The sequence below is a fragment of the Mobula birostris genome, chromosome 11 (assembly GCF_030028105.1).
Source record: "Mobula birostris isolate sMobBir1 chromosome 11, sMobBir1.hap1, whole genome shotgun sequence".
NCBI classification, from domain to species: Eukaryota; Metazoa; Chordata; class Chondrichthyes; order Myliobatiformes; family Myliobatidae; genus Mobula; species Mobula birostris.
This window is the reverse complement of record NC_092380.1, coordinates 65,527,580-65,548,204: the sequence shown is the minus strand read 5'-3', so window position 1 is coordinate 65,548,204 and position 20,625 is coordinate 65,527,580. Positions and strand designations below refer to the sequence as shown.

At 40.5% G+C, this 20,625-nt stretch overlaps 1 protein-coding gene across 4 annotated transcripts in view; it reads left to right on the top strand.

Moving 5' to 3' along the window:
* LOC140205152 (synaptotagmin-7-like) overlaps positions 1–20,625 on the top strand; it is a 553,316-nt gene that overhangs the window by 507,373 nt on the left and 25,318 nt on the right. For all 4 annotated transcript variants that reach the window (XM_072272427.1, XM_072272426.1, XM_072272425.1 and 1 more), the window contains one exon: positions 14,340–14,604. In XM_072272427.1, the coding sequence (XP_072128528.1) occupies positions 14,340–14,604 (265 nt within the window). The remainder of the gene's footprint in view (positions 1–14,339; positions 14,605–20,625) is intronic.

Below are 20,625 nucleotides of genomic sequence, written 5' to 3'. Positions count from 1 at the left end.
ATCAATTAACTATTGAAAGAAAAGAATTCAATAAATATTTGCAGTAGTACAGAAGCAGCAGAGAAAGTACTTTATGATTAAATCTGTTGACCTTTAATTAAATACAGCTAATTTTATTGGTCATTTTTGTACAGCAGGGTTTGGACATTTCTTGGAATTGAATCTCTGCTCTTCTTTGAACCCATTTAACAGTGTCAGTTTCATGCCCTTCCTTCCCTGATGTGGGCTGTTAAATTGGAAATGATTGAAGTTTGATGCAGAGATAAGCAGAGTCAGTCACAGACACTGTCATCAAATGCATTGTGCAGAACTAGGCCATGCGGCACAATTAGTCTGCTCCATTTTTAACACTTCTCTCATGTGTTCCATCCTCCTAATGGTGTGCATCTTGGACAATTGCCCTGTCCCTCTAGTATTCATCAAAGCTTAAATATCTTAGCTCTATCTGCTTGAATTGTTCACATGAAATGAACTTCAAAATACCACATTTGCCTTCATTCAAGACCATTGTTCTGTAAGTTGTTCCCAGGTTTGGTCTAATAAACTTCAGTGTAAGCTCAACACTGCTGTATTATTTTTGAACTGAAATCAGGTATTTTGTTCTTATTCTTTTTGTCCTTATTAACATGCTGCTACTTTAGTAACTTATGCTTTGTAAACACGGATTTTACAGTTCAGAAATAGGTTTATTTTGCCTAATAGGTCTTTATCAATAACTTCATATCAGTCAAACTTCTTTGTTCTTTAGCTTCCAATGAATGACTCCATATTCCTCGAAATATACTATACTGTTTTTAAATTCATTCATAGGATGTGGGCATCGCCAGCTAAGCCAGCATTTATTGCCCATCCCTAGTTGCCCTTGAGAAGGTGGTGATGAGCTGCCTTCTTGGACCACTGCAGTCCCTGAGGTGTAGGTACACCCACAGTGCTGTTAGAGAGGGAATTCCATGATTTTGACCCCGTGACAATTAAGGAATGGCAATATGTTTCTAAGTCAGGATGATGAGTGACTTGGAGGGGTATTTCCAAGTGGTGGTGTTCCCAGGTATCTGCTGTTCTCATTCTTCTACATGGCAGTGGTTGTGGGTCTGGAAGGTGCTGCCTTAGGAACTTTGCTGTGTTGTTACAGTGCATCTTGTAGATAGTACACAGTGCTGCAACTGTTCGTCGATGGTGGAGGGACTGGACGTTTGTGGAAGGGGTACCAATGAAATGGGATGCCTTGTACTGGATGGTGTCAAGCTTCTTGAGTGTTGATGGAGCTGCACTCATCCAGGCGAGTGGCGAGTATTCCATTACACTCCTGGCCTGAGCCTTGTAGATGATGGACAGGCTTTGGGGAGTCAAGAGGTGAGTTACATGCTGCAGAATTCCTAGCCTTTGACCTGCTCTGGTAGCCATGGTGTTTATATGGCTAGACCAGTTCAGTTTCCTGTCAATGGTAATCCCAGGATGTTAATAGTAGGGGATTTAGTGATGGTGATGCCACTGCATGTCAAGGGATGATGGTTGGAGCCTCTCTTTTTGGAGATGGTCATTGCCTGGCACGTGTGTGTCTCAGCTGTTACTTGCCACTTGTCAGCCCAAGCCTGGATATTGTCCAGATCCTGTAGTATTTTGGTATCCCTATGTTCTACTTGATAACTTTATGTATTTTGAGGCTGTTTTCCATGCGGTTATCTATAATCCTGCTCCCTGCACCAAATCTGCATTAGCTAATCCTATATCAACAACTTCCAAGTTCAAATGATTAATGTACGAGAGTGATCGCAGAGGGGTCCCTTTGCTTCTATTCTTCTCATTTTCTGTCAGGTCACTTCCTAATTTGACCCTACTTTGAAGCATCTTTCAAATGTTTTGGCTACCTGATGCCAGACATCACATGTCATGAATCTTTTCAAGAACCTCAGTAAAGCACTGGAAGTGCATGTATGATATCTCCACAAGGCCATTTTTTTTAAATATCAGAAAGGTTGGTGCAACCTGGCCTTTTTTTATAATCCAGGCAGACCATTTATAAATATTGACTTACCTGATCAATTACCAAAGATACTAATTCATCTCCTGATGTTGAATTTAAGATAAGCCTTTGATCCTCAGGTCTACAGTTCTCTAAGCAAAAACCAGATCTCATGTTTAAGATGGGCATTGGATTTGCCATCCACCAATACTCTTAAACTAATTGTTTAGAATTGCTTTATTTTAGCACAGAATCTACCTGATGTTTCTGCTACTCCATTATAAATATTTGTGTATCTGTGGATGGATTCCCATTGGAGTTACTAAGAGTTATTAATCATCTCAGCTGAAATACCTCCCATTTGTGTGTGGATGGGCCCAGGGGAGTATCAGAGCGGCAAGGCCTGGGTCCGAGAGGGAGGAACAACCCGCTGTTTGGCCAATTTGAGTGCTGGGCCAGATTGAAAAGGTCAGGGTGTTGGGGCCAGAAGCAAGGGAGGGGCCAGTGTTCAGCTCTCTGTTCAGGAGGCTTACTCATTTCTGCACTGAACTGAGGCTGTGGCCTGCAACAATTGTCTTCAGCACTACGGCCTTGAGTGTACGTGAACTAGCTGCAGAAGCTTTGATTATGACTGTGCGAATACAATACGGCGACCATGAGAATGTAATACGACTATGGGAATGCAACTGTGAGAACGTGGAAGTCAGGCGGACACGGGCAGGGCTCGTGAAGAGTGGCGTCATGTGATGATTGGTTCAGTGATTTGAGCTGCTGCTAATGTATGGGTCCACTTACTGCAACATTTCCTATCAGTGGAGTGGGTATAAAAATAGCGCGTTTGGGGGCTTGAGGTTAGTCTTTGAAGTTTCCCTGATGGGCTCATGGTGAACGGTACCTTGGATCGAGTAAGAGGTGTGTGGCAGGAAGAGGGACTCGCACACAACTAGGTTGTGTTTTCATGCTTGCCATTCTGTCCTAATAAATAGTGTGCTGTAATTCTAAGTAGATCATTGGAATTTGTATCTTTCTGCCTACGAAAGCAAATCTGCAAAACTTTCAGGTGTAAAGTAACCTGTCGAAGCAATCATGATATTATATTACTGATATTATATTAGTTATATTATATTACTGATGGGCTTTCAAACTCTTTAAGCAAAGGATCAAACCTGATCTGGCTTTGGTTCTCACAGCTAATTATCATAATATGTGGGATATTTAACCATTAGACTCCAAATTAGTCTTGTACTCATTTTGGTGGGGGGTTTTTGTATGTTTTATTTTACTCTGCATTAATAGTAGGAAAATTTGGCCCCTTCAATTCATTTTGACTTTATTTCCTGCCTGAGTATAAATAGAAGCATAGAGGTAAAAAAAAATAAAACACAGATGGTTGGAAATCTGAAATAAAAACGGAAAATGCTGGAACCACTCAACAAGTGGTGGAAAAAGAGGCAGAGTTAATGGATGTTCTCTGACCTGAAGTGTTAATTGTTTCTTTACTCATAATACAATTATATCCAAGAAACAAGGAAGACAGCACTCTTATATTTCAGTCTAAGAGTGGAAAATATTTTTGAAGAAGTCAATGACAGGATTTCTAGGGATAAAATGTTTTAATATTTTACAAAATTCAAATTTCAGAAGTTCAAAATAAATTTATTATCAAAGTACATGTATGTCACCATATATTACTCTGAGATTCATTTTCTTGCAGGCACTCACAGTAGCTAAAAAGAAACACAACAGAGTCAATGAAAAACTGCATACAACAAAGTCGGGCAAACAATCAATGTGCAAAAACAATAAACTGTGCAAATATAAAAAGTGAAGAAAACAGAAAAATAATAAATAAATAGGCAATGAGTATCAAGAACATGAATTGTAGAGTCCTTGAAAGTGAGACAATATCTTGTGGAAGCATTTCAGTGCTGGGGTGAGTGAAGCTGAGTGAAGTTATTCCCTCTGGTTCAAGACTGAGGAGAGTGTGTTTTTGAAAGTTGTGTAGTTTCAGTTTCCAAGGATAACTGTTTTTGCAAATAAGAATAAGAAATAACCTATCTGGCACCATAAAATTTGGGAAAAGAGCAAAATACACTCAGTGGCCACTTTATTGGGTATCTCCTGCACCTAATAAAGAGCCCACAGAGTGTATGCTTGTGTTCTTCTGCTGCTGTAGCCGAGCCACTCCAAGGTTCAATGTGTTGTGCTTTCAGAGACGTTCTTTTGCACACCTTTTATGTTACACGTGGTTATTTTAGTTACTATCACCTTCCTGTCAGCTTGAACCTATCTGGCCATTCTCTTCTGACCACTCTCATTAACAAGACATTTTCGTCCACAGAACTACCACTTACTGTGTATTTTTTTTTTGTTTATCACACCATTCTCTGTAAACTCCAGAGACTGTTTTGAGTGAAAATCTCAAGAGATCAACAGTTTCTGAATACTCAAACCACTCCATCTGGCACTACCAATCATTCCACAGTCAAAGTCACTTAAATCACAATTCTTCCCCATTGTGATCTTTGGTCTAAACAACTGAACCTCTTTACCATCCCTGCATGCTTTTATGCATTGAGCTGCGGTCACATGATTAGCTGATTAGATATTTGCATTGATGTATAGGTGTATCTTATAAAGTGGCCATTGAGTGCACAAATAATAGATGCAAGAAATTTTAGTTAAAAATGTATCATTATAGCAAAAAATAAACACAGCAGGGTTCTCACTGCTTAAACTCATTAGTAGCGCAACTACCCTGAAGGTTCAGTTGGTAATTATGTTATCTAACATGGAACTGAAACACTGAGGCTAGGAACATACACAAAATGCTGGAGGAACTCAACATCTTTGGGAATGAATAAGCAGAAGAAGTATTTATTCTTTTCCAAGGATACTGCCTGACCCGTTGAGTCCCTCCATCATTTTGTGTGTGCTGCATCGGATTTCCAGCATCTACAGAATTGCTTGTGTTTAGAACTGAGACTGGAAGTCCAAATTTCCAAATTTGGTTCTCGGTCCATGGTGCCTTTGCAAGGTTAGTGGAAGAAATATAAGAGCCTCCACTATTCTTTTTGGGGAGCCCCTGTCTTCCCGAGAAATACTTAATGATCAAAAAAGATTTTTTCATGGAAAAAGTACTGAGCTATTTCCTCTTTTTTTTATATGATGCCTACACACTTCCTCCAAATAGTGTCATAGAGCAGTACAACATGGATACAGGCCCTTCAGCCCAACAAGTCCATGCCAACTATGCTAGCCCTCCAATTTCCTATGTTTCCCCACATCCACCTAAGTCCTGCCCTTCCATGTACCTTGTTAAATGATGCAATTGTACCTGCTTCAACTACTCCTTCTAGCAGCTCATTCTACCTGCTCTGGTCATGTTTAAACCCTTCCCCTCTCATAGAAAACATAGAAACATAGAAAATAGGTGCAGGAGTAGGCCATTCGGCCCTTCGAGCCTGCACCGCCATTTATTATGATCATGGCCGATCATCCAACTCAGAACCCCGCCCCAGCCTTCCCTCCATACCCCCTGATCCCCGTAGCCACAAGGGCCATATCTAACTCCCTCTTAAATATAGCCAATGAACTGGCTTCAACTGTTTCCTGTGGCAGAGAATTCCACAGATTCACCACTCTCTGTGTGAAGAAGTTTTTCCTAATCTCGGTCCTAAAAGGCTTCCCCTTTATCCTCAAACTGTGACCCCTTGTTCTGGACTTCCCCAACATCGGGAACAATCTTCCTGCATCTAGCCTGTCCAATCCCTTTAGGATTTTATACGTTTCAATCAGATCCCCCCTCAATCTTCTAAATTCCAACGAGTACAAGCCCAGTTCATCCAGTCTTTCTTCTTATGAAAGTCCTGCCATCCCAGGAATCAATCTGGTGAACCTTCTTTGTACTCCCTCTATGGCAAGAATGTCTTTCCTCAGATTAGGGGACCAAACTGCACACAATACTCCAGGTGTGGTCTCACCAAGGCCTTGTACACCTGCAGTAGTACCTCCCTGCTCCTGTACTTGAATCCTCTCGCTATAAATGCCAGCATACCATTCACCTTTTTCACCGCCTGCTATACCTGCATGCCCACTTTCAATGACTGGTGTATAATGACACCCAGGTCTCGTTGCACCTCCCCTTTTCCTAATCGGCCACCATTCAGATAATAATCTGTTTTCCTATTTTTGCCACCAAAGTGTATAACTTCATATTTATCCACATTAAATTGCATCTGCCATGAATTTGCCCACTCACCCAACCTATCCAAGTCACTCTGCATCCTCTTAGCATCCTCCTCACAGCTAACACTGCCACCCAGCTTCGTGTCATCCACAAACTTGGAGATGCTGCATTTAATTCCCTCATCCAAGTCATTAATATATATTGTAAACAACTGGGGTCCCAGCACTGAGCCTTGCGGTACCCCACTAGTCACCGCCTGCCATTCTGAAAAGGTCCCGTTTATTCCCACTCTTTGCTTCCTGTCTGCTAACCAATTCTCCATCCACATCAATACCTTACCCCCAATACCGTGTGCTTTAAGTTTGCACACTAATCTCCTGTGTGGGACCTTGTCAAAAGCCTTTTGAAAATCCAAATATACCACATCCACTGGTTCTCCCCTATCCACTCTACCGGTTATATCCTCAAAAAATTCTATGAGATTCGTCAGACTTGATTTTCCTTTCACAAATCCATGCTGACTTTGTCCGATGATTTCACCGCTCTCACCCTACATCTATGCATCTAGTTTTGGATTTCCCTACCCTGGGGAAAAGACTGTTACCATCCACCTTATCTACGCCCATTAGTCTCCTACTTGCCAAGGAATAAAGCCTCCCTATAACTCAGACCTTGTAACATCCTCGTAAATCTTTTGTTCACTCTTTCCAGATTAACCACTTCCTTAACAAGGTATCCCAAGCTGTACATAATACTTCAAGTGTGGCCTCAGCAATGACATAGAACAGCAACATAATGTCCCAGTCCAATAATCAGTTCCACTTTCAATGATCTATACTCATGTAACCCCAAGTCACTGTGTTCCTTTGCACTTTCTAGTGCCCTACCATTCATAGTTTAAGTCCTATGTTGGTTTGAGTTTTCAAAAGGCATCATCTAACAACTGTATTAATATCTGTTTGCCACTACTCAGCCCTCTTCCCTAAATGATCAAGTGAAAACTGTATAGCCATAGCCCTCTCTTTGGGAACATGATTGAAATCAATCTGTACCATTCAGCAGATGGCAATGTTCAAGACATCAATGAAACAGTTAATTGAGCAAGAAAATTGGATAAATCCCCAATAGAATGGAAGTTCCCAATTGTATTGCATTCATAGAATATAGTTCCACGGGCTGTATTACTTCAGTAAAAGTACTTTGAGATCTGTATATCAGGCAATTCTGCAGGTATTTGGAATGAGATGTACATATTAATTCAGAAAACATTGAAATGAAGACTGGGACTGAAAACAGTCGAGAAGCTGTCTTCAGATTCAGCAATTAAAACGTAGATAACGTCACAAATGTACGTATAATGTAGAAAACTACAAACACTGCAAAACTGAAATACAAGCCAGCAAATTCTGAAAATATGCAGCTGATCGGCAAATGGAGGAAAATGTAAGAAATTTGGGTCAGGATTTATCTTTCCTACTTAAAACTGATGAATAATCTGCTAATGTAAACGTGAGGAGAGACTAATGCCGGAAATTCCAGAGGTTAATAGGCTGAATGCATTGAATATCTCTTCAGGACATCAAAACATAGCAGACCATGGAGAGTGCATCGGGACCAGAAATAGGCAAAGAGAAAGGCCAACAAACTAATGAATGTGTCATAGTTAGCCACAAGGAAAGCGCAAAGTATTTGGAAGTGGACTGAGCAAAGTGAAAAGGTGATGAGCCAGTGCATCAGACAGAGTGAAACATGAACATTTTGAGAACCAGAATGAACCACGAACCACATTGAGCGAAGAGGTAATGGGGCGACAGCAGAGGCATAGAGGTAGCAGGATGATCCTGTCTGGATGCAGATCTGAAAGAAACACACCAGTGTGGAACTTAAGTGAATCTGAAAGGAACATATCTGCATGGAGTTCAAGCAGATCTGGAAGGATGACAAACTAGCACACCGCATCAGGTGTATCATGAGCAAAGTGAGACCATGGAAAGTGAAGAGAGTGGGGTCAAGGAGGCAGGTACAATGTGAGTAAGTTGGGTAAGTGTAGATAGGTATAAAGGCAGCTTGGATGTGGTAGGCTGACAAGCTGCTTTCTGTGCTGTATGACTGTAATCATGGTGAGATAATGGATGGCTTTACACAGTATAAAAAGAGCTAAGATAATGAGGTAAGGAAAAGAACTGTTTGAAATACCCAAGTTAGGCTGCACCTGGGGAAAAAGAAGTAAATTAGTATGGTACTTCAATTTTCTATGTTTGGAATACAGTGAAAGACCATTGCAGAATTAAAGGATGAAAGGTTTTGCAGTAATGTATTTGACATTCAGAATAAGCTGGTGAAACCAACAGGTCGACCACGATAAAGCTAGAAATGGCATTTAATGATTGCTGTCTTTCTTTAGGAGTTGTGGCAGAGCAGGTGTTAACACTGTAGGAACGTTATTATGTTTTTAATAAGAAACATTCGCTGGTGTTGCTGTTACTGCTGCACACCACACTGTTACGGCTGCAGATCTCACAGGTGAGATGAGAATAATGATGTCACGAGCCATGATGACTTAGTGAGTGTGTACTTGTGCTCTAGCCCCATAATGATTGGCCACTTGATCAATCATTACGGACCTTCAGCCGCCACATCACCTGAGAAACTGATCCAGCAAGAAATCATCTATTTTCTTATGGTAATTGAAAAGTGTAGAATTTATTGAAAGTTCATTTTTGCAGAAAGCATCCTGAAATTTAAAATGATCGAAAGCTTAAAAGGTCCAATCATTTATTGAAGCATTAACAGTGGTTTTCATCAATATATATTAAGACTCAGGAATGCAAAATATATGAACAAATGCATGCTATGTAAATTTTACACATGGACTGACAGCAGGATTAATTAATTTATTTTGAATGTGTGAATGGGATACAAGTTGGGAATACCTCATGATTCCAACTCTTTAACACCAAGTATGTACATTTTGGGTTTTAGTGAAAGGATTTACTACAAAACTTAATTTTTAAATATTCATAGGGTATCTGCATTTGTCACTGTTATCTTTCTCCACACATGAGCAAAAGTGATTAAAAGTCAAAAAGTTCAGTACATTTGCAGAGCAAAATTTAAGATGCTATAAGAATGCAAGAGTGTCTTTTCTTTAAAGTTCAGAATTACTGCCATTAGAATTGAAAATAGTTTAATTTCAAAGAGCTGGAGATTTTACAACAGATCCCAACATTGTTGTCATAGTTGCTTGAATGTTATTTCATTTATTTCTTCTGGTAATGATTTATTTCATTTTCAGCCTTTCAATTGGGATATTTTACTCATGTAATGAGATTAGCCATGTAGTTGCTTTTCTAGTACCAAAATATCTTTGAAAGATAGTATTGAATATTACAAAGAAGAAAATTGTTAACTATTGAACTGTCCATCACTACATACTGTCATTCCCAATGTTCATCATGACTTCACCTGCTATTATAGTCCTTGTACGATGGCAGAGGAAGTCATGATGAACATTCATGGTACTCAGAAATATCCATTGCACGCCTTCAGGAACAGTGATTTATAGATTCTAAGTAAAGGAGCAATTTGCTTTCCCAGTGCTTTTTTTAAGGATAAAACTACAGCAGCAATGTTTGTGGTTCAAGGTTGTATCTTCAAGGTTGTATATTCACTATGATCATTAATACAGAAGTGTCATTAGAATAATAGAACCATAGAACATTACAGCACAGAAAACAGGCCATTCGGCCCTTCTAGTCTGTGCCGATACATTATTCTGCTAATCCCATTGACCTGCATCCAGTCCATAACCCTCCAGGCATCTCCCATCCATGTACCTATCCAATTTATTCTTAAAACTTAAGAGTGAGCCCGCATTTACCATGTCAGGTGGCAACTCGTTCCACACTCCCACCACTCTCTGAGTGAAGAAGTTCCCCCTAATGTTCCCCCTAAACTTTTCCCCTTTCACCCTAAAGCCATATCCTCTTGTATTTATCTCTCCTAATCTAACAGGAAAGAGCCTATTCACATTTACTCTGTCTATACCCCTCATAATTTTGTAAACTTCTATCATATCTCCCCTTACTCTTCTACGTTCCAAGGACTAAAGTCCTAACCTGTTCAGTCTTTCCCTGTAACTCAACTCCTGAAGACCCAGCAACATCCAAGTAAATCTTCTCTACAATTCTAGTTGGGAATAGATTTTACAAAATATTGCAGATTTGATTGTTTCTGACATACCAGAAGCAAAATAAGGTTTAGTCTTACATTTAATACCTTTTGATTGTTATGTCATTTGCTTCATTCACATATTTCACCAACAATATAAAGAATTTTAGTAGATATTTTTCCCCTATAGAGACAGACTTTGTACTTTTGCGGGTGATATCTGGTTTGCAGCATTGCCCAACAAAAAGCATTACCAACTCCGACTTGCACAATGAGGCAAACTACTGTATCTTGTAATCACTATGGTGATGAATGGTGCAAGAATAAATCTGCTTGTCAGTTCAGCAGGAGGACATTATATAAATCAGTACTGGACAATAGTACTGGCAGATTACCATGATTTCCCATACATGCTTTCACCATTTGGAGAACAGCATTCTCTAATCCTGTCGCCACTGGTGTCCCAGATTGGAACATAAGTTCTGGAGCATCTCTCTCTGCAGTTCCAAGTCCCAACACTTATAATACTCACCCTCATTGAATGATATTTGCTTTTTGTGTTTAATCAATTTTACATTAGAAGTCCCATCCTGGTTTTCAAATCATATCACCTATTCAGTGAAAAATCTTCTACATTCCTACATCCCAACCTGCTTTTTCATTGTCTATGTGTTTCTGAGGTACTTCTTGATCCAGCTGTTGCTACCTTATTAAACCAATGACAATTTATGCTCTTCAACACAGATCCTTTTCTCTTTCCCCAGGAAACCGTAACCTCTCTATGGAGTATTGATGTGAGTTGTAGACACACAGGATAGCAAAAACATAAAATGTGTTACATTGAGGGTATCCAATGGAAAAACAAGATTTAGTATTGCAATTTAAAACTGATTACACATTAATTATCTCTGCTAATTGATATTCTCAAGACCTCTCCTTTCAGGATTATTTCGTAAACTTCCAAGTCATACAGAAAGTCAGAGAACATGCTTTCATGTGTATCTTGTAATTTCTGCACTTGAACTACTTTTCCCCTCTCCTCTTGTGGAGATATCCATTTCTTGACGCATGAACTTAAGGAGTGTGATCAACTAATAGATTCTGAAAGATAGAACTGTCTTCAAAAACAAATCCTGTTTTCATTAAATAACCTGCTCCATTTTCAGCAATGCATTTTATGTACCTTAAAAAATCTCCTTTACTTCTATCAATGACAATAAGAAAATGTCAGAAAAAGATCCACAAGATGGTTACTGCATGGAATGAGGTCATTTGGTGCATTGAATCTACAAGAGCTTTATGCAGGGAATCCTAGCTCATCCCATTCCACCACTCTCACCACAGTCCTGCAGTAGAGAAGGTGCAGGGGAGATTTACTAGGAAACTGCCTGGATTAGAGAACATTTCTTATAAGGAAAGTTTGAGTGAGCTTGGGCTTTTCTCTTTGGAACAAAGGAGGATGGCAGACTACTTGATGTAGGTGAATAAGATTTTAAGAGGCATAGATAGAGTGGACAGCCAGTGCCTTTCCCTTTTTCACAGGGTGACAATGGCTAATACCGATTGACATCCTTTTTAGGTGAGTGGAAGAATCTATAGTGGAGATGTCAGAAGTAGGTTTTTATTACACAGAGTGGTAAGTGTCTGAAATGTAAAGCTGGGGGTGGTGGTTGAGGTTGATGCATTAGGGACATTTAAGAGACTCTGATAGGCACATGAGTGAAAGAAAAATGGAGGGTTATGGGCTACAGAGGAGCAATGGAGTCGATTGGATTGGTGGAGGCTAGAATGTTAGCACAATATCATGAGCCAAAGGGGCTGTACTCTTCTATGTTCTCTGTTCCATCCCCTCTAAATCTCTTCCCCCTATCCTCAACCTATCTATTTTTATCTATGATATGGAGAAGGGTCTGCTCTATCTATATCACTCGTAGTTTTATATAAAGTCAATCATATATCCTATTACCTTCTCTGCTCCAAAAGGAACAGACCTAACCTTTTCAGTTTCTCTTCGTATCTGAACTGCTCCATCCTAGGCAACTTCTGTCTACTTCTGCATTGAAAACCTCTCCTGGACACAACCTTAAAAATTCTGCTCCATCTTAGCTTTCAAAGCTATGACGTGAACTGTTCTATGTAGTCAACAAAAAAGCAGGCATAGCTGGAGACAATGCTGGTGCCCATGGCTACCCCTCAAGTCTGGAAAAAATGGGAGGAGCCAAAGAAAAAATTGTTGAGGGTGAGGACCAGTTCTGCCAGACGGAAGAGGGTGGTGGTGCTGGAAAGGAACTGGTTGGTTCTTTTATTGAGAAAGAAACAGCGAGCTTTAAGGCCTTCTTGAGGGGGTTAGAAGTATATAGGAACTAGACATCCATGGTGAAAAGGAGGTGGTCAGGGCAGTGAATTGGAAGTTAGCAAGGCGATTAAGAACATTGGAAGTGGCGCGGATGCAGATGGGAAGGTATTGAACCAAGGGGGATAAAATGAAGTCAAGGTATGAAGACACAAATTCAATGGGGCAGGAGCAAGCAGAGACAATGGGCCTACCCTGAGAGTCAGGTTTGTAAGATCCGGAGAATTTCAACTCACGTTACTTTTGTTTTCTTTCCTTGAACTTGTTGCCTGACTTACACAGTAATGCTGGTATATATAATGAACTTGACAATAACCACTTTGATGCTTTTGACCTCCCAAGAGATAATAGTACTGAAACTGCATATTATGTTTTAATATTCAAAACCACATAATAATTAATAATTGATAGACACTTGGACAGGTAAATGGATAGGAAAGGTTCATAGAGATATGGGCCAAACACAAGTATATGGGATTAGCCGAGGTAGACAGATTGGTCAGCATTGATTAGCTGATCTGAAAAGTCTGTTTCTATATTGCATACTTTCATGAATCTATATTCATAGCGACCCCAATAATGTTTCTGAATTCAATTGAGTTTTATTTCAAAATGGATACTAGAATGAACATGATTGAGGCTCCTTCACTTCCAGGTATGGACATAAGGGACCAAAAGCGATATACAGTCGGCCCTCCGTATCCGCGGATTCAACCAACCACAGATTGAAAATATTTGAAAAAGAATTCCAGAAAGTTCCAAAAAGCAAAACTATGCTGAATCCACACGAGTGAAGTGATGTATAGGCATACCCTGCTGTAGCTTCCAGCTATTTCACAGATCCTCAGTCTCTCTCCAGAACTCGTTGTTTGAGCATTGTTCGCCTCGCATCTCGTTCGTTCGCTACTTGTGTTGTGAGTGAGAGGAAGGAGATTAAGGCTAGTAAGGGATGGCTGGCTAGCTACGTAAAGCGCTACAGCCTCAAGAACTTAAAGGTCACGGGAGAATCAGCATCGGCTGATGCCGAGGCAGCATCAGCATTCCCAGAAGAGCCATGATGGTTGCACAGACTTTTTTTTCTTGTCATTATTCCCTAAACTATACAGTATAACAACTATTTACATAGAATTTACATTGTATTATGTACTATAAGTAATCTAGAGATGATCTAAAGTATATGGGAGGATGTGCATAGGTTATATGCAAATGCTACACCATTTTATATAAGGGACTTGAGCATCCGCAGAGCTTGGTATCCGCGGGGGGTCCTGGAACCATTCCCCCGCAGATACCGAGGGACGACTATATTCGATATATGTAATATCACATTAAATATTCAAATAAGTACCATAAGCTGTTTTTAAATAAATGCATGCTATTCCCTGTACTGTTATACAGCTTTCCAAGGTGCCACAGTGGAACAATCAAATAAAATTTACATTGACCCATGTAAAATTACATGGACAAAATAAGAAACGTCTGGTATAGAGATGCTTGGGTAGAAAACATTTAAAATGGGTGTAAAATAAATCCTCTTTCAACATCATATACAGAATCAGATGAATGCCCTACCAGAAATTTAAAACTTAACATGATTTTTTTGGATGAAAAAAGAATTTACTGTATCATTCATTTTCAGATGTATTTATATTTTTCTTTCCTAGCTGTCACCAGGTTCTGAGGATGACCATGAGGGAAGTTCACGTGAGAACCTTGGTCGTATTCAGTTTAGTGTCGGGTACAACTTCCAAGAATCCACCTTCACCGTTAAAATAATGAAGGCCGTGGAGCTCCCGGCAAAGGACTTCAGTGGTACCAGTGATCCATTTGTTAAAATCTACCTGCTCCCTGACAAAAAACACAAGTTGGAAACTAAAGTGAAAAGAAAGAATTTAAATCCACATTGGAACGAGACATTCCTTTTTGAAGGTGAGGGTGTCGTACTTGTCAATTCATTGTTGATTGTTTATTATAATTTCTAAGGCAGAATGACAAAGTGCTGTGCAGAACATTGCAATCAATTGATGCTCCAGATGACCTGATCCATCTGGGCCACATTTCTTACGTGTGTTGTCAATGAGTTATACGTCAAGTCAGTTAGAACCACACAGATCTTTAGATGTGAGCAAGCAAGAATGTATAATATACTCGAGTGACTAATACAGAAGATTAATAAATATATAGGGGGAATTATTGAGAGTGTCTAGTAACTTAACAATACCGTGAGTTTTACACTTCCATTATGTCTCAGCAAAATTATATCTCAAATAGACAGCATGCAGTGTGAAGCCTTGCCCGTGTAATCTCTGTCAAAAGGAGTAGCGATAAAGTTTATAGAGGATAGACTGACCAGAGCATTTGGAGCTGCAGATGGAACAGCCAGGAGGCTGAGAAAGCCATAAAGGGTACATAGGTACGGAAGTAGAGGTGACGAGTAGCCATCAGGAAGGACAGGCTAGTGGCGCAGATGTTCCCTGTGGTCATTTCTCTCACTAGCAAATGTATCCTATTGGTTACACTTGAGGGAAATGGCCTCCAGGGGGAGAGCAGCACTGGCAGTCTAGTTTGTGGCACCATAGTAGGCACAGTTGTATTCGGGTAGGGTGGAATAGACTGGGACAGCTGTAGCAGTAAGGGTTTCTATTGTAAAGAGGGGTGGGTGAGATACCAGGTTGCTATGTTGCCTCCCTGATGTCAGAGTCAAGGACGTCTTGCAGCGCTGCAGGACATTGTGTAAGGGGAGGGTGAACAACAGAAGCTGTGGTACTCATTGGCACCACACATAGGGAGGAAAAGAGAGGAGGTCCAGTAAAATGCACTTAAGGGTCTAGTTAGCGGTTTAAAGAGAAGATACTCAAAGTTTATAGTCTCTGGATTGCTTCAGGTGCCATGAGACAGTGAGTATAGGAACGGAGGGATAGGGTGACTGAGGGCCGGTACATGAGGATGGGCTTTAGATGCCTAGGTCATTGGATCTGTTTCTCAGGGCGGTGGGACCTGTACAAATGGGACAAGTTACACATTAACCGGAGTAGAAGTTGCTCATGCTCTAGGGGAAGGTTTAAACTTAGAGAGGAGATGGAATAAGAGCTCAGAGAGATACAATCACCTAGAATGAAAGGAGTATGACTAGTACAGTAGAAAACCCAAACATTTACTCAATGTCTTTGATATTGGTGTCATTACTGAAGACGTAATTAAAGGATGTGCAGGACTGACAAATCAGTATTCTAGAGTATAACATTTTCATGTGAAATGGAGGAGGGAGTAAAAGGAGTGGAAGTATAATACTGTTAGCCAAAGATTGCAATGCTTCAGTGCTGCAAGAAGGCTCTTCAAATGCGGCCAAATGGGTAGAGATTAAAAACAAAAAGGGCATCATTACTTGGCGGGGGAAATATTAAACACTTCCCAAATCATCAGAAGATAGAACAAAACATATGTGGAGAGATATCAGAGCAGATGGAATATAAAGTTATTGTAATTGTGGATTTCTATTTCTTAAATATTAACTGGAATTGCCAGAGCATTGAAGGCTAAGATGAAGTAGAATCAACCTCTGCCTTAAACGTACCCAATGATTTGGCCTCCTGTGGCAATGATTCCCACAGATTCACCACTCTCTAGCCAAAGTAAATGAATGTCCCTCTATTCTGAGGCTGTGTCCTCTAGTCATAGATTCCCACACCATAGGAAATATCCTCTCAATATCTAGTCCATTAAAGCCTTTCAATATTCGATAGGTTTCAGTGAGATGCCTCCTTATTCTTCCAAATTCCAGAGAGCATAGGCACAGAGCCAATAATTTGTCATCATATAGTAAACCTTTCATTCCCAGAAATATTCTTGTGAACCTCCTCTCACCCTCTCCAATGTCATCACATTCTTTCTTCGATAAGGGACCCAAATCTGCTCCCAATACTCCAAGTGAGTCCTTAGCAGTGCCTTATAAAGCCTCAACATTCCACCCTTGCTTTTATATTCTCGTCATCTTGAAATGAATGCTAACATTGCATTTGCCTTCCTCACCACTGACTCAACTGCTAATTAACCTTTAAGGCATTCTGCATGATGACTTCCAAGTCCCTTTGCACCTCACATTTTTGAATGTTCCTTTCATTTATAAAATAGTCTGCTTTTGTTTATTCTACCAAAGTGCATGACCATACACTTCCCAGTACTGTATTCCATCTGTCACTTTGCCCATTCTCCTAATCTAAGTCCTTCTGCAGACTCCCTTCTTCCTCAACACTACGTGCCTCTTCACCTGTCTTTGTATTGGTGAAGACTTGGGCGCAAAGCCATCAATTCCATCATCCAAATCATTGACATAAAAAGTAAAGAGAAGTGGTACCAGCACAGACCCCTGTGGAACCCATCAGTCATCAGCAGCCAACCAGTAAAGGCTCTCTTTATTTGCACACTTTGTCTCCGGCCAATCAGCCAATGTTCTATCCATGCTGGTATCTTTCCTGTAATATCATGGGCTGTTACCTCATTAAGCACCCTCATGTGCGACACGTTGTCAAAGGCCTTCTGAAAACCCAAGTACACACATCCACCAATTCTCTTTTGTCTATCCTGCTTGTTACTTCTTCAAAGAATTCCAACAGATTTGTCAGGCAAGATTTTCCCTTAAGGAAACCTTGCTGACTTCAGTCTGTTTTATCATATACCTCCAAGCACCCCAAAACCACATCCTTAACAATCAACTTCAACATAATCCCAACCATTGAGATCAAGCTAACTGGCCTATAATTTCCTTTCTTCTGCCTCTCTCCTTTCTTGAAGAGTGGTGATATTTGCAATTTTCCAGTCCTCTGGAGCCATGCCAGAATCTATTAGTTCTTGAAAGATCATTACTAATGCTTCCATAATCTTTTTATCCACCTCCTTCAGAACTCTGGAGTGCAAGCCCTCCAGTGCAGGTGATTTATCCACCATTAGACCTTTCAGTTTTCCAAACACTTCCTCCCTAGTAGTGGCAACTTTACTCACTTCTGCCCCCGACATTCTCGAACGTCCAGCATTCTGGTTGTGTCTTCCACAGTGAAAACTGATACAAAATACTTAATCAGATTGTCCCCAATTACTACCTCTCCAGCATCATTTTTCAGCAGTCCAATATCAACTCTTGACTCTCTTGAGCTCTTTATATATCTGAAGAAACTTTTGGTATCTCTTTAATATTATTGGCTAACGTAGCTTCATATTCCATATTTTTTTTCCTTATGGTTTTTTTAGTTGCCTTCTGTTTTTAGGAGCTTCCCAATCCTCTAACTTCCCACTAATTTTTGCTCTATTATAGGCCTTCTCTTGTGCTTTTATGTTGGCTTTGACTTCCCTTGTCAGCCACGGTGGCATTATTCCTACTTCTTCTTTAGGACGTACATATTCTGCGCCTTCTACAGGATACACGGTATAGACCAGTGCCTTGAGTTTTATGGTCCGTACATTAATAGTGCATGGATGTCGTCCTGGAGCCACATTTCTGCAAGGACAGCCCGCAGCAGTTCACACATAGACAAGTGCAATCCAGCTTGTCTCCCAGCAAGCCAACACTGAGGGTGGGGTGGGGTGGGGGGTGGGAGCCGGGAATCCAGCAGTACACAGTCAAGTTCAGCGTCTCTTTCACCAGTGGTCGCAACACTTCCCCTAAAAGTAGCTTGTGAGACACAGACTATCCTGAGTATCCTTAATAGGATTATGCATCTCCTAATGCTCCTAATCATGTCCATAAGAATACACTCCATTAGTTTGCCAGCGCTGATCATAAGTCACTGGGCATTAATTCCCAGGATTACCTCCATTACTTTTCTCTGAGAAGGGATAACATTTACCATCCTACAGTGCTCTGGTACTAATCCTATGGCCAGTGATGATACAGAGATCATTTTCAAAGCTGTAGCAGCCTCTTTCATCACTTCATGTCTGACCCTGGGGGCTTACCTGTCCTAATGTTTATTAAAAGCTCCAACACTGCCTCTTTCTTAACTTCAACATGCTTCAGCACGTTATCCACTTCTACGCTGGCTTATATTCATCAAGATCATTCTCCCTGGTGACCACTGAAGCAAAGGATTTGCTAAGGATCTTCCTAACCCTGATAGGTCCATCCCTCACTCAAGTCATCCTCCTGTTCTTCTTGTACGTGTAGAATGTCTTGGGGTTTTCCTTAATCCCATTTGCCAAGGCTTTCTCATCTCCTTTTCTAGCTCTCCAAAGTCCACTCTTAAGTTCCTTCCTGGCTACTTTATATCTTTCAAAGCCCTGTCTGATCTTTGGTTCCTAAATTTTAAACATGCCTCTTCCTCTTAGAGTAGTTGTTTCTCCTCTCTTATCAACCATGGTTCCTTCACCCTATCATATTTTCCCTGTTTCAATGGGACCCCATCCTGGATCCCATGCAAACGCTCCCTAAGCAACCTTCACATTTCCACTGTGCATTTCCCTGAGAGCATCTCCTCCCAATTTATTCTCCCAAGTTACTGCTAAATAACCTCATAATTATGTGTGTCAAAAAATACAGTGTCAAAATGTCAAAATTCCTTTCTGGGCACACCAAACAAATCCTGCCCCATCTTACCCTTGTGCATTCAGGACGTGCTAATCTATATCAGGAAAGTTGAAGTTGGCCATGACAACAACCCTATCTTTTTTGCACCTTTCCAAAATCTGCCTACTGATCTGTTCCTCAGATGTTAGTGTCTCTGTTCCTTTTGGGGTCTTTTTTGTGAGGGGGTTCTTTTTCACTCCGACAGTTGTAACTATCTAGAAAGAACTGCTTGAGTCAGTGCTTTCTAGATACTGAAAACTGGGTCACTGACAGTACTTGCGTAGTGTCTGGATGTGCATTTGAATTGCCTTGGCATAGCAAGCTATAGGCCAGTGATTGGGTGATGGGGCTAATACAGAAAGTTGTCCATTGGTTGGTGTGGATGAGTTAGGTTGAATGGTCTGTTTCAATTTTGTACAACTCTATGATTAATGTAAGATATTAAACAATTACATTGTTAATAAATAAAGTCAGTGTAATGCTGTTTTTGTCATGTATGGGTCAGGCACTTGTGGGAAAGCAGATTTTTTTAAAATAGTGGTGGATTTTGAAGCCATTGAATGTCATATAACTGAGTTATACAAATAGGCTAAGAAACTGGGCTTCTAGTGCTAAAATGTGTTGTTTTAGGTTCAGAAGACTTTCATATCTAATGTGATACTGTCATCTAATGGCAAAACATGAATACTACACTATATTAGAATTTTACCAACAGAAGTAATGCTTTGCAACACATACACAAAAAATGCTGGTGAACGCAGCAGACCAGGCAGCATCTATAGGAAGAGGTACAGTTGCCGTTTTGGGCCGACACTCTTTGTCAGGACTAACTGAAAGAAGAGATAGTAAGAGATTTGAAAGGGGGAGGGGGAGAAGGAGATCCGAAACGATAGGAGAAGACAGGAGGGGGAGGGATGGAGCTGAGAGCTGGAAAGTTGATTGCAAAAGGGATACGAGGCTGGAGAAGGGAGAGGATCATGGGACAGGAAGCCTAGGGAGAAAGAAAGGGGGAGGGGAGCCCAGAGGATGGAGAGCAGGCAAGGAGTATTGTGAGAGGGACAGAGGGAAAAAAAAAGAGAGAGAAAATAAGGGGGGAATAAAAAAATAACAATCAATAAATAAATAAATAAATAAATAAATATGGGATGGGGAACAAAAGGGAGGAGGGGCATTAACGGAAGTTAGAGAAGTCAATATTCATGCCATTAGGTTGGAGGCTAACCAGACGGAATATAAGGTGCTGTTCCTCCAACCTGAGTGTGGCTTCATCTTGACAGTAGAGGAGACCGTGGATAGACATATCAGAATGGGAATGGGACGTGGAATTAAAATGTGTGGCCACTGGGAGATCCTGCTTTCTCTGGCGGATGCAGCGTATATGTTCAGCCTTGTAT